Source organism: Sciurus carolinensis, chromosome 11 (assembly GCF_902686445.1).
Source record: "Sciurus carolinensis chromosome 11, mSciCar1.2, whole genome shotgun sequence".
In the NCBI taxonomy this organism is placed as follows: Eukaryota; Metazoa; Chordata; class Mammalia; order Rodentia; family Sciuridae; genus Sciurus; species Sciurus carolinensis.
In genome coordinates this window covers 122,630,965-122,646,482 of record NC_062223.1, presented here as the reverse complement: position 1 = coordinate 122,646,482, position 15,518 = coordinate 122,630,965, and the positions used below count along the sequence as shown (strand labels likewise).

Genomic DNA, 15,518 nt, shown 5'->3' with positions numbered 1-15,518 from the left:
GGCTCCCTAGGAATTAAGTTTCAAAATGAACCCTAGAGAGAACATTTGGCAAGGCAGATACCAAAAGTATTCCATTTATGTTTGTAAATGGACTGTTGTAAAGGGGATCAGGGAGAGATTATGGCACATAGAGGAGAAGATGAAAGAGCAAATAGCATTCTTGGGTAGGAGAAGTTTCTTTAGAGGACTACAGGAGATATTTTGTGACAATGGAATGAGCTTATAAGTATTTTCAAATATCACAAAAAGATGCACTCTATGTTACAGGCAGTGCAGATCAATAAACATGAAAGCTATATTAAGTATGTTGTTTTCAGAAAACTGACTAAGAAGTAGACTACAAAATCATTTAATATATTGGGGATTAAGTAAAAGATTGCACATAAAATGCCATTGTGAAAATCTAGGTATAAAATAAACAAAGGCAGCCAGGCATGGTGACACACACTTGTAATCTCAGACACTTGAAAGGCTGAAGGACAAGGATGGCAAGTTCAAGGCCAACATGGACAACTGAGCAAGTACCTGTCTCAGAATAAAAAATAAAAAAATAAAAAGGGCTAGGGATATAGCTCAGTGTTAGAGCACCCCTGGGTTCAATCCCCAGCACCAAATAAAAAAATAAACAAACGAATATGGGCTGTGCTAGGTAAAATTCATGAGAACTGAAGACAATGGGAGGAGGAGTTTAAAGAAAAATTTCACATACTACAATGTCTAATTAGGCTTAGGAGGTAAAGAATGAAATGAATCAAAGAGATATCTTAAATTTCTGGTCCAATGGAAAGGAACAACAAGAAAGGAATAGGAAAACAATTCCCAAGATTTCAGACAAAACTTTACAGGAAGAGTATGAAATGTTCTGAACAAATTGCTCTGTAATTATTCAGTCTACACTCCAGGGTTTCATTATCATACACTTGAGAGTTGTGGGCAACTGAAATTCCAAAGAACTCCCTCTGTGTGAGGATTGGGTGGGGATGCTATATTCCTAGCTGATGCAATAGCACTCAACATCTAACCAAAGTTCTCCCACGGATGAGATGAAACTCCCAGATGACAAACAGTGATAAGAATCTGCCTGTGCACTTCAAAAGCATGACAGAGTAAATTAGGAGGGCAGAGGCATATTCTAGAATATGTGCAATAAAATATATACTCGATGAAAGCAGGACTTATACTCCTTTTTTATATAGCCAAAATTTAGGGAGTACTTTTCTGAAAATAATCTTTACAGTCCTTTATGTGCTTCATAAGGAGTTCAAATTATGCTTTGAAATATTTATTCTGAAAGAATGGGCAATAAGAAAACAGAAGAATAAGGCAAAACCTGAACCAGATTCTATCTTTCTCACTTATGGAACAAACCACCATGTTATGGCCCAATGGATAATGATATTAGGGGGAAAGTAAACAACTATTGACCCTGTTAACTCAGTTTTGCTGCAGAGGTTAAGTACCCATTCTGTATGTGAGAAGATGGCGGTGAAGACAGAATATCCCAACCAGACTGTGGTGAGCCACTTCTTCCTGGAGGGTCTGATATACACAGCTGAACATCCTAGCCTCTTCTTTCTCCTCTTCCTACTCATCTACAGCGTCACCATGATGGGCAATCTCCTCATTCTCATAACAGTTGGCTCTGATCCTCAGCTCAGTTCCCCTATGTATCACTTCCTGGGCCACCTCTCCTTTCTGGATGCATGTTTGTCTACAGTGACGGTGCCCAAGGTCATGGCTGGCCTGCTGACTCTGGATGGAAAGCTGATCTCCTTTGAGGGTTGCACTGTACAGCTTTACTGCTTCCATTTCCTGGCCAGCACTGAGTGTTTCCTGTACACAGTCATGGCCTATGACCGTTACCTGGCCATCTGTCAACCCCTGCACTACCCAGTGGCCATGAACAGGCGGATGTGCGCAGGGCTGTCTGGGATCACTTGGGCCACAGGTGCTATGCACTCCGCAATCCATACCTCTCTTACCTTCCACCTGCCATACTGTGGGCCTCACCACATAGCCTATTTCTTCTGTGACATTCCCCCTGTGCTGCAGCTGGCCTGTGCAGACACCACCATTAATGAGCTTGTTATGCTTGCCAACATTGGCATAGTGGCTGCAGGCTGCCTGATCCTCATTGTCCTATCCTACGTCTTCATCGTGGCGGCTGTGCTGCGCATGCGCACCGCCGAGGGCCGGCAGCGGGCCTTCTCCACCTGCACCGCGCACCTCACAGTGGTGCTCCTGTACTACACGCCGCCTGTCTGCATCTACCTGCAGCCTAGCTCCAGCGGGGTGGGAGCTGGGGCGCCTGCTGTCTTCTACACAATAGTCACTCCCATGCTCAACCCTTTCATTTACACTCTACGGAACAAAGAGGTGAAGCGGGCTCTGCGGAGACTCTTGTGCTGTGGTTCCCGGGAGTCTCTAGCAAGCAGCCCACCCCACTAAGCTGAGCTGTCTCGCCCCAGACTTGCTGACCAGGAAAACAGTTATTCAAGTCTCAAAATGAACAGAGAAGCTCATTCGAACTGAAGTCAGAATAACCGAGTTTCTGTCAGCCGCGTTTCCCTGCTTTGGTCAAGTAGCCTGTTTCCATGTCTCTGTCACAAACTCGTCATCCATCAAATGAAAGAACTGGAGTAGTTGATGTTTAGACTATCCCAAACTCTAAGCTGCTTGACTCAAAGGTACGTGAATACACATTAAAGAACGTAGAATACACATTAAGGAATCCTGAAAATAAAAATATCATGCAGCTTAAGAGACCACATTTTTTAGAATGATAAAATACAACTGCAAGGAGAAAAATGATTTGCCCAAGGTCATTTAGAAAGTGCCATTATCTTATTTCTCCCACTCCTCATAGTAAGATAACTAAGATCATACTGATTAGTAGAAATAATATAGCCTTGCAGGTGACAAATTTAATGCAAAGTTCTAATTAAAGCAATTTGCTATATAAGTAGGAGAAGTTGTGTTCTTAGAATGAGTGAATGTCCTTCAATTACTCTGGGATAAAAGAAGTCTTGACTGCCAAGCTGAAGAACTTATTATTCACCAGGCATTGTGCCTCTTTTTTAAAAAATGCATTTCCTTTTCATCTGTAGAAGTGCCCTCATCCTGAAAAGCCGCTTTTTAAATGCTAAATCATGGAGAAAATGAAAGAAGACAGGGGAAATATGGTAAAAAGAGATCATTCTGTAGAACAACTAGAATAAGCTATTATAAAATCCTAGACATAAGAAAAAAAATCATTGTTACATTCAGTGATGACAGTATCTTGAGTGACAGGCATCCATCTCCAATGAATGGTGCTTTAAGAGGGAAATACAGAACTGTTGGAACAGGAATAGAAACTATTATCATCCTTGACATACACAGTCTCAAGGCACTGTGTTAGTTGCCTTATCTATATTTTTGCTTGTATTTACATTTTCCAAATGGAGTCATCAAGACCCACAATGGTCAAGTGTGTACAATAATCATGCAAATAATACTAGTTGAAGCCAGAATTTCAACTCAAATCCGTATGACTTCAAAGACCACACGTTTCAGTTATAAGATAGTATCTTAGAGACAAATCCTGTACTCGTTGTTTGCCCAATCATATGAAAGTTTTCAAGATCAGTTTAGGCTATTAATCAAAGCGGATTCTCTTTGAAATAAGCATCCTATGACCTTTGAATAGTGCCCTAGTGCTCTGTAAATGTGATGTCTGAACCCACATTTTTGAAAGAAAAAAAGAAATTGCAGTTCAGATGCAGTATTCACCTAGAATGCAGAACTTGTCTCCCCTCTTCTAGTTATGGAACTATCTGAAGGAAGAACAGAAGTAACTCATAACTTGGGTAAACTCATCAATCCTGTCAGAGTAGCCTTCAAGCACAGGTGCAACATAGTAGAGAGTCAAATATAGAATAGGAGATGATGCTAAAGCAAACTGCGGTCCTGCTCTACACCATTCCTCAATCTTGCCAAATGGCTGCCTCCTAGAAATGAAAAGGTAGACGAAGGGAAAAGATGTGAATATGCAAATCCATCTTATATTACTCTCTTCTCAAGTTCAGTCTTAACCACCCTGATATATGTCTGTCCAGTAATCCTTCACTGTCTTGAATTCTGCTCCTCCGCCATTCATATCTACCTCTCTGGCAGCATGACAGTCCCATTATTTTGGTTGGTATAAGCCTTAATAATGGCACTAAGTGATATTCTGCCTTATTTAATTATTAAATATTTATGACTAGATTGTAAGAACCTTAAGAGCTAAGACTCCTTATAACTGTTACATGTTCCAAATGAAGATATAAAATGTTTATATTTGTTCAATTTAGTATTCAGAATCCAGGAATAAAACAAAGCACAAATCCACTCTTCCTAACAGTTTCCAAGTAAGAATATTTATAGGAGAAAAAGAAATTATTAACCTTATTTTTTTCTCCTTTCAGATATTTCTTTGTGTTTGATTGGTACATTTAAGAGACTTGGTTTAACTATACAATTACAAATTCACTTGAAATTTGAAGGGAAAGGGGACCAAATAATTAATTAAAATGAAAAACATATTTGACAAAAGGAAGATAACAACATAAGTTTATCATTTTCCCAACCTCCCCACAAGTAAACAGTACCAGAACTGATGTTATAAACATATATTCATGTCTATGCTAGATAGATTTCAAATGGACAGGAATTAAAAGCATTATTTAAATAGGACAGTTTTCAGGGAAGGATTTTCTATGAGATGACTAACCATTCTTACTGTTAGTCATTGATGCAGTAACATTTGCCCAGAAATATTGTAGAACTATATAAACTTTAGAATCAAATGTTGTAGAATGAGTTTCACCACTCTTTAGCTAAGGATGATTGTCTCTGAGATAAGGATTCCCACTCTTTGAATTGCTGAATTTAGAACATCCTCCATTATACACATACTCAAAAATTTATCAAATTATAAAATATTGAGACAATTCATTTTTCCCAGTGATAACAACTTCTGCCACCCCAATATCACCCACCTCTGCCTCGTTCTTGATCTTAGGGGAAATAACTTAAATTTTCATAATTAAGTGTGATGTTAGCAGTAGGATTTTCCTACATGCCATTTATCCATTTCTTTCTATTCTTATTTTTTGATACTTCTATCATGAGTGGATGCTGAATATTGTCCAATACTTTTTCTTCATCTACTGAAATGATCATGTATTTTTTAAACCTGCTAATATGGTGAGCTACACTATTTGATTTTCAATGCTAAACCAATCTGCATTTCTTAAATAAATCCCAGTCATTCAGCGTATGTTATCCTTTTATGTAGTGGTGAATCTGACATGCTAAATGTTTGTTCACTGTTTTGTGTATGCGTTCTTGATGGATATTGGTTTACAGGTGTCATTTATTGCAAACTTTTGTCTACTTTCTGTATCAGAATAATACTGACCCTCTACTGAGATGTAAGTATTCTAAGCTGATCAATTATCTAGAAAAGGCATTATTTCTTTCCTTAATCATCTGATAAAAATCAGTAGTGTGCAACATCTCTAGTAATAAGAGAAATGCAAATCAAAACCACCCTAAGATTCCATCTCACCCCAATTAGAATGGCGATTATCAAGAATACAAGCAACAACAGGTGTTGGCGAGGATGTGGGGAAAAAGGTAAACTCATACATTGCTGGTGGGGTTGCAAATTAGTGCAGCCACTCTGGAAAGCAGTATGGAGATTCCTCAGAAAGCTTGGAATGGAACTACCATTTGACCCAGCTATCCCACTCCTTGGCCTATACCCAAAGGACTTAAAATCAGCATACTACAGAGATACAGCCACATCAATGTTCATCGCTGCTCAATTCACCATAGCCAAATTGTGGAACCAACCTAGATGCCCTTCAGTTGATGAATGGATAAAGAAACTGTGGCATATATACACAATGGAATATTACTCAGCCATAAAGAATGATAAAATTATGACATCTGCAGGCAAATGGATGAAATTGGAGAATACCATGCTAAGTGAGATAAGCCAATCTCAAAAAACCAAAGGAAGAATAATCTCGCTGATAAGTGGATGATGACACATAATGGGGGGGTGGGAGGGGTTAGTTTTAGGGTTAGAGTTAGGGTTAGGGAGGGGGGCAAGAATGGGGGAAGGAAGGACTGTATAGAGGGAAAAGAGGGGTGGGAGGGGTGGGGGGAAGGGAAAAAATAACAGAATGAATCAACCAACATTACCCTATGTAAATTTATGATTACACAAATGGTATGTCTTTACTCCATGTACAAACAGAGAAACAACATGTATCCCATTTGTTTACAATAAAAAAAAATTAAAATTAAAATTAAAAAAAGAAATAAAAATGTGCAAAATATAAAAAAAATCAGTAGTGTGATTGATGTCACACACTGTATGTAGTTCTATTTCCACAATTGTTAACAATTCCACAATACATTGTTATATTTCTTGATCTGAGTAAGTAATTATTTTCAAAAAGATACTAAAGCTGGGCACAGTGGCATGGTAATCTCCTATAATCTCAGAAACTCAGGAGACCCAGGACAATTACAAGTTTGAGGCCAGCCTCAGCAACTTAGCAAGGCCCTAAGCAACAGAGCGAGACTCTATCCCAAAATAAAAAATAAAAAGAACTGAGGATTTAGCTCCATGGTAGAGCACCCCAGATACCAAGTCCTGAATACCAAATAAATAAAGTGAAAGTGGATTTGTATTTACCCATCTTGTTACCATTTCTAGCTTTCTTTATTTCTTCATGTAGACAAAGGTTTGAATCTAACATTATTTTTCAAAGTCTTAAGAGGTTTCTTATAACACTTCTGGCACTGAAAGTCTGATGGTGATGAATTCCTTTGACTGCTACTTCTGGAAAATTCTTAACTTTATGTAATTTGTCTTAAACTTTTATCTTTTGATACATGTAGACTCATAAGCAGTTTAACAAATTATATGAAAACAATGTCATCAACATGGCAGAATAAGAGTTTAAGTAACATCTACTCATCCTATTACAGAAACATCAATTTGAACAATTATTCACACATAAATATATATTCATAATAGCTAAGGAATCCAGGTGACAACACCTAGGTGGACCAAAGAACTAAGAAGAGTGTGGTAAGAACAATTTTACACTTCACACATCGCTCCTCCCCTAAACCTAGACTACCCAGTCAGGAGACAAATAGGTACCATCTTCATGGGCTAGAAGAGTGACATTAGCACCACACGTTGCTGTGAGTCCTAGCACCATACCTGTCCCCAAGAAACCTTGGTCTCAGACTAGCATCTAAGACTCCAGGCTCCAGCTAGCAGAGTGAAGGATGATCAAGATCAGAGGATAAATAAATGAAACAGAGACTAGAAAAATAATAGAAAAGATCAATTAAACTAAGAGTTATGGTTTTTTAAGATATAAAAAAAATTCAACAAAATTTTAGCTGGACTTACTAAGAAAAAATGGAAAATGTATGAAGTTATAAATGAACAAGAATATATAAATGGTACTGTAGAAATAGAAAGCATCATAGGAGATTACTATGAAAATTATGCCTCAACCAATTGGATATCCTAGAAGAAATTCATAAATTTCTAGAAACATACAAACTATTAACAAGGAAACATGAAGAAATAGAAAAGTTGAGCAGACAAATAAAGTAAGGAGAGTGGATCAGTAATAAAAAGTTCTCTATCAAAGAAAAATCCAGAACCTAATGGCTTCAATGGTGAATTACACCAAACATTTAAAAAAGAATTAATGGCAATCTATAATATTTGGCTAGAAAGAAAGAAATAGAAGTATATTGTTTTAAATTCTATACCAAAGTGGCATGTTATTTGCATATAAACTGGGATAAGTTGAAGATGTTTATTTTAAACCTGTTAGATTCACCTTTCTCAATGGGGAAAGATAACAGGAGGCTTTTGTTTTTTAAACAAATCACTTGGAATGGGAATCTTCTCTACCTGTCTGGGTTCTTGTGTAATTTCTTCTTTAGATCAAATGTATACAGAGGCATTGCTTTATTAAAAAGGTATTCATATCTCCATATAATAGATTTCTGAAGCATTAATATTTGAATCAAAATATGTATGCCATTTAAATTCTGAAAAATACTCCTAAATTGTTCTCTATAATTTTGTTTAAAAAACAAAAGCCTCCTGTTATCGTTCCCCATCGAGAAAGGTGAATTTAACAGGTTTAAAATAAACATCTTCAACTTATCCCGGTCTGTATGCAAATGACATGCCACTTTGGTATAGAATTTAAAACAATGTGCTTCTATTTCTTTCTTTCTAACCAAAATTTATAGATTTTATATTTTACAGATTTTTTCCTTTATATGATCAATTATCTTCTTAAGAGTATGATAATAAAATCGTTTTTATACTCAAAAAAAGAAATTAAAGCAGATACAAATAACTTTAAAAATATTTTATGTATATGGTTTGGAGACTAAACATTGTTAAATGTTCATACTTCCCAAAGCAAGCTATAGATTGAGTGCAAACCCTATTGTTATGGTTTAGCTATAAGATGTCCTCCCAATAAGCTCATGTAATATACAACATAGGAATTTTCAGAGGTGAAATGATTACATTATAAGAGATGTAACTTAATCAGAGCACTGATCATTTAGTAGATTAATAATTTGAATGGATTGCTAGGTGGTGGTAACTACAGGCAGACGGGGGAATTGCTAGAGTAAGTAGGTCACTGGGGAATGCCCTTTGTTGATTATATCTTTTCCCTGAAGAGTTTCTCTTTCCCTCTTTCTTCCCCCTCTCCTCCTCCTCTTCCTCTTCCTCCTCCTTCTCCTTATGTTCCTTCTTCCTTCTTCCTTCTTCCTTCTTCAGCTTCTCCTTTTCCTTCTCTTCCTAGCCTTGAACCCAAAGCAAGGGAGTCAGTGGACCATGGACCAGAACCTCCAAACCACAATCCAAAATAAACTTTTCCTTCTCTAAGTTGTACCTGCCAGATATTTTGGTCATAGGGATGAAAAACTGACTAACACAGAAATTGGTACTGAAAAGCGGGATCGTTGCTGTGACTAACCTGAACATGTGGTTCAGAAGCCTTTGGAACTGGTTTGCAGGAGGAATTTGGAAAAGTTTGTAAGTGCAGGCTCCAGAAGACTTAGAATGCTGTAAGCAAAGCTAAATGGGCAATTCTGGTTGAAGCTCAGACTAGTATGTAGTACAGGCTGTGCTCAGGTTTCAGATGAAAAAGAGGACTCATTTGAGAATTGGACTAGAGACCAGTAGTGTTATATCCTGATGAAGAATGTGTCTACATTTTGCCTGTGTCCTGATACTTGGTGTGAGGTTAATTTTAAAAGTGTTGAACTAATTAATCTGGAAAAGGAAATTTCAAGATACCACAGCATTCAGGAAGTGGCATGGGTATTGCTTGTAGCTTTTAGCCAAGCTAATGTGGTGATCAGGGGAAGAAAGCAGAGAATAAAAATTATTTAAACTTGCAGTTTGGCCAGAAAAGCATGTATAAAACAGGGACCAAGGAAGATGTGGTTGCTAAAGAGATTAGCTCCACTAAAGAAAAACTAAATACTTTGCACAGAGACTATAGGAAAGATGCTTTGATGACATCTCAAGAATCAGCAAGACCACATCCATTGCACATTCAAGGAAACAAAAGAGAAAACTCATTTGAGAAGAAAACCTGGGTATGCCAGCTAACACAATGGTATCTGAAAAGTTGTTTCCCTAGGATTCATTCTCTGTGCTCAGCCATTCAGGCATTCAGAGGCTACTTCAGTCATGGTCCAAGGAAGCCCATCTGCTGGTTAAAGGGTGGCAGTACTTGGCATTTTCTATGTGGTACTGGTTCTTCTGGAATGGAGAATGCTGGATTTGGGGATCATGGAAGATTCCACTGAGATTTTAAAGGAAAGACTGGGAGTCCAGGCAAAATGTAGGAGGGTTGAAATTCTGAAAAGCAGCCCCCAAGAGGGTGATGAGTGCAACTGAGAAGGAATCCAAAGTTGGAACAGAAACCCCAGGGATTAAGAAATGTCAGTACCGTGGAAAGTCTGCTGAGGAAAGGTGCAGACTGCAGAAAAATCCAGACTAAAAGAGAGGCCACATGGGCTTTAACCACCAAGGAAAGCCTGAAAATGCCCTTGGAGATCACATCTCACTGCCATATGCCCCAGATACTGTATGTGGAGCTACAGGACCTAATGTATTCCCTGCTGGGTTTTGGTTTTACTTTGGTTCCATCCCTTCTTTCTTTGCCCCTATTCCTCCCTTTTGGAATAAAAATCTTTATTCTGTGCCATTGTATATTGCATGTACGAAACTTGCTTTTGGTTTTTATAAAGATCCACATCCAAGAGTTTGCCTTTAATTTCAGAGGAAACTTGAGACTTGGACTTCTGAGAGGTGCTGGAACTGTTAAGATTATATAGACTCTTTGAGATGGACTGAATCTATTTTGCATTGTGAGATGGACATGAGCTTTTGGGAGCTAGGGCTAGAATGTTATAGTTTGAATGAGATGGATTACAAACCTATAATAATTGAGACATTATGGTTTTACATAAAATGGACTTATAGATAAATGAAATAAAACAGAGAAGCCCAGACACTAACCCCTTTAATATATGGTCAAATGACCCTCAATAAGGGTGCCAAGAATACAGAATGGGGTGAGGATAGTCTCTTTAATACATAGTGTTGGAAAAAACTGCATGTCCACATGCAGAAGAATGAAATCATACTCACATCACACATAAAAATTGACTCATAGTGGATTAAAGATCTCAAATTAATACTCAGAACTATAAACTTTTAAAATAAAACCTAGGTTAAAGTGCCTTGAAATTTGTTTTGGCAATAAGTTCCTGGAAAAGACCCCAAAAATACTGCCAACAGAAGTGAAAATGGAGCTGTGGTTTGGGTGTATCTCCCAGAAGTTCATGTGAAGCTTAGCCTTCAGTGTGGAGATACTGAAAGGTGATAGAATCTTTAAAAAGTGGGGCCTGGTGGAAAGTAATTAGGTAATTCTTTAAGATGGATTGATGTACTTTTCAAGGGGTCTCAGTTCTCAAAAAACAAGTTGTTGCAGGGTTTCTTCCATGTCCATCATGGGTGAGGGAAAGGATTTTTGTTGGAGGGATGAACCAGCTGCAGATTAATCACTAAGAAACTTATTTAATAGAATAACCACAGAATACAATTATCTTTTTTAAATAAAAAGGGACCTGATCCATGCTAAGATCTGGTTCTAATAAAGATGAAGGAGCCCACCTTCCCTTTATTTATAGTCATACAGGTAAAGGGGGACCAAGGAGGAGCTTCTGTGAGGATCAGGATGGGGTAGAGTTAAGGAAGTCATCTGTTTTAGCAGGTCATTCCAGTAGGACCAGCAAATTTCTAGTGGGTGAGCCTTTACATACTTCAGATGATCTGGAACAATCTCTCAATGATTGCCAGTTCCTGAAAGCCAGATTTCCATGTCTGACAACTCACAAAGCCTGGTTTTAGTTGCCAGTCATAAATGGCTCCCCACAAGTTGTTATAAAGTGAGGCTACCCAGGTACTTAGCCTCTTCTGCACATGACTCTTTCCCTTCTTTACCATGCAGTGGCACAGTCAAGGAGTCCTTCACAGTCAAGGCTAAACAGATAGGACTGCCTTCTCTTGGACTTTTGGTCTCCAAAACTATGAGTTAAATAAACCTCTTTTCTTTATAAGATGGGATCTCAGGTATTTTTTTATAACAACAGAAACTGGACTGAGACAAATAGGCAATTGGGACTACATCAAACTAAAAAACTTCTGTACAGTAAAAGAAATTATAGCAGAAGCTATCTGTCAACCATATATCTGATAAAAGGTAAATATCCAAAATACACAGGGAATTCCTACAACTCAATAACAAATAAAATAAAATAATCCAATTCAAAAATGAACAAAGGATCCAAATAGACATTTCCCCATAAAGACAAACATATAACCAACAGGTATAGATAGGTGCTCAATATAATTGTCATAATGTAGTTTACAGTAAGAAATATATATTTGTTCTTCATCTTCAGTTCTTGGCACAGAGCACCCAAAACCCTTGGAATCTCCAAAGTGTTAAGTGTTTTGTATGTACTAATGAGAATATAGATGACTAGAATTCCTGGATATCCTCAAGATGCAGACTGGTTGACCTTATGCAACCTCTAATCACTGGGAAATACAAGTCAAAACCATAACAAAATATCACTTCATACCTCTTTTATGAAAAAGAAAAACAATAGCAATTGACAAGAATGTGGAGAAAAGATATCCTTGTCTACTGTTGGTGGGAATATAAAATAAATGCAGCTACTATGGAAAACAGTATACATTTTCTCAAAAAACTAAAGTGCAAGCATTGAATACATATAAAAAGTTAAAAATAGAACTACCATCAGAACTACCAGTCCCACTTGTGAGTATATATCCAAAAGAATTAAAAGCAGAACCTGAAAGAGATACCAGCACTCCCATGTTTACTGCAGCACTACTCATTGCAGCCAAGACAGGGAAGCCTCCTCAGTGTCCATCAGTGGTCACTATATGAAGAAAATGTGGTATACACATACATTAGAATATCATTCAGACTTAAAAGTGAATGATCCTGGAGAACCTTATGATGAGTGAAATAAGAAAAAACAGGGTGACAAATGCTGCATAATCTCACAAGTGGAATCTTAAAAAAAAAATAGTCTAACTCAGTTAAAGAAGCAAAATGGTTGCTGTGGGGAGAGAAGGAAAGGACAGTGGTCAAAGTTTACAAAATTCAAGTTATTCATGAGGTTATGGAGATCTATTACAGTTAAAGTTTTTAAGAGGATAGGATTTTTTCCACCCTGTATCAAGGATTAAACCCAAGGGTACTCTAACACTGAGCTACATTCCCACCCCTTTTTATATTTTATTTTGAAACAGGGTCTCATTAAGTTGCCCAGGCTGGCCTTGAACCTTCCCACATAGCTGGGATTGCAGGCTTGTGCCACCACACCCCACTAATTGTGTGTTTGTGTGTGTGTGTGCTGAGAATTGAATCCAGGGCAACTGTTCTATCACTAAGCTACACCCCTGGTCCTAAAAGTAGATTTTATAAAAAAAACTAATTAATTAGCTAACTAAATGGCAATTGAAGCCTTTGGCAATAATGTACATATTCATGGAATTGATTTTAGTGATAGTTACACAGGTGTATAAGTATACACTACCAAACTCATCAAAGTGTATATATTAGACATGTACAACTCTTTATATATTAATCACACCTCAATAAACTATCAAATATTCAACAAAGTATTAAACATTCAATAAAGGATAAAATTTCTTTTAATGTGCTCATTTGAACTCAACACAGCTTAAGAGAAGAATCGGTGAACTTGAAGATAAGTTCACAGAAACTTCCCAAATTCTAAATGAAAAAGAAAAATAATAAAAACATAGCCATGCATTCAATAACTTTGAAACAATTTTGAAAGTGTAAAATGTGCATAGCTAGAATGATTTCCTTCTTTATTGCAGAGTGTGTTAAACTCTATAAATGTGCTACAATGCTTTTCCATTGTCCTGTAGATAAACATTTGGATTATTTCCAGTTTTTCTATTGCAAATAAACCTGCAGTGGAAACTTGTGCACAAGTCTTCGTATTGATGTGGATTTTTCCCCATAGGCAAGCACCTAGAAGTAGACTATCAGTGTCATATGTTAAATGTATATTTAATTAGTTTTTTTTAAAGTCTTCAAAGTTGTTTACCAAAGTGTTTTTCATTTTATATTGCAAACAGCAGTATGGGAAAGGTCAGTTCCCCACAACCATGCTCATTGAGCCATTTTAGTCATGAAAATGACCATAGTGAGCCTTTATTTATACATTCTAATAGATGTATAATGGGTTCTCTTCAGGTTTAATTTGCTTTGCTAATAACTAGTAATATGGATAGTTTTTCATGTGTTATGTGCCATTCATTTTGTGATATCTTGTTTTGGTTTTAATTTTTACATCTCTAATGGCTAATGATATTGAATATTTTTTCTCATTCAATATTTTCTTCAACGCTTTTGTTTTGGTGTATGTCTTCTTCAGTGAACTGTGTCTTCATATCTTTTGCCCATTTTTTAACAAGATTTGTTATGTTTAGACTGCAGAGTTTTGAGGAATTTTTTTCTTATATTCTAGACACATTCCAGAAAATCCTTTATTGAATATATTGTTAGCTAATATTTTCTCCCAGTCTGTTGCTTGTCTTCTTTATCCTAAAATAAGGTCTTTCATAGAGCAAAAGTTTTTTTAATTTGGATAAAGTCTACTTTGTGAGATTTTCCCATTTCTGGATCATGCTTTTGTTGTCAAATCTAAAACTTTACCTAGCCTTATATCTTAAAATTTTTAGCCTACTTTTTCTAAGAGTTCTATAGAATATGCTTTATATATGTCTGTAACCCATTTTGGTTTAATTTTTGATAAGGTGACTTAGAATGTGGTTAATTTTTTTGGTTATAGATGTCCTATCACTCTAGTACCATTTATTTAAAAGATTCTTTTTCTTCCATTGAATAACTTTTGCACCTTTTCCAAAACTCAAGCTCATTGGAACTCAACACAGCACAAGAGAAGAATCTATTTCTGTGGGTCTATTTTAGGGTTTTCTATTCCCTCCCATTCAACAATGTATCTACCCTGAACTCATACAATGTAGTCATGACCACATTAACTATATAGTTTTGGAAATCAACCAGAATGGTATTTTACTATTTTATTCTCTTTGTTTTTCAAGTCTATTTGCTATTCTAGTACTTCGCTTTTCTACATAAAGTTGTAGAAAAACTTATACAAAAAATTCTACCGAGATTTTGATAGAAATTTTTTATCCTACACATTAATTTGAGGATAATTAATATCTTTACAGTGTTAAGTCTTTCAGTCTGTGAAAATGATGTGTCTCCACTTATTTAAAACATCTTGTGCATCTTTCATAAGTATCATGCAATTTTTGGCATGCTAACCCTGCTCATGTTTTATTCAATTTACACCTAGGTAGTTAATTTTTTTGTTCCTCCTTATTTTGTTTTATTTCCTCATATTTTTTATTTGTGCTTATAGTTGCACATTATGGTGGAATTAATTTTTTAGTGATTCTAATTGATATTGTTTTAATTTCAGTATCCATGGGTTTATTGGTAGCTTAGTACTCCCAACAACTTGGAAGAATTTCAAAATATTTACAGCAAGTGAAGGAAACCAGACAAAAAAAATTGCATATGATAAGATTTCATTTCTATATTATACCAGAAAACGCAAAATAATTGACAATGACAGAAAACTGGCTAGCATTATTTTAGGAACAAGACAGGGAGATGGACAGGGTGGGAAAGGAAGGTCATCCAGATGCACAGGGATGATTTGGGAGCAGATTAGATCATGAGGAAAGGGTTCTCAAGAATGAATTAAGGCTGATTCTGAAAAACCTGAGGCTGTGCGCTCCC

General features: G+C 36.6%; 1 protein-coding gene across 1 annotated transcript; it reads left to right on the top strand.

The window, feature by feature from the left end:
- The first annotated feature begins 1,458 nt into the window (after nucleotides 1-1,458).
- On the top strand, nucleotides 1,459-2,448 carry LOC124959677 (olfactory receptor 10S1). The gene has a single exon (XM_047518026.1). It carries the CDS (start codon nucleotides 1,480-1,482, stop codon nucleotides 2,446-2,448), a length of 969 nt encoding a protein of 322 aa, XP_047373982.1. The 5' UTR covers nucleotides 1,459-1,479.
- Nucleotides 2,449-15,518: the final 13,070 nt, after the last annotated feature.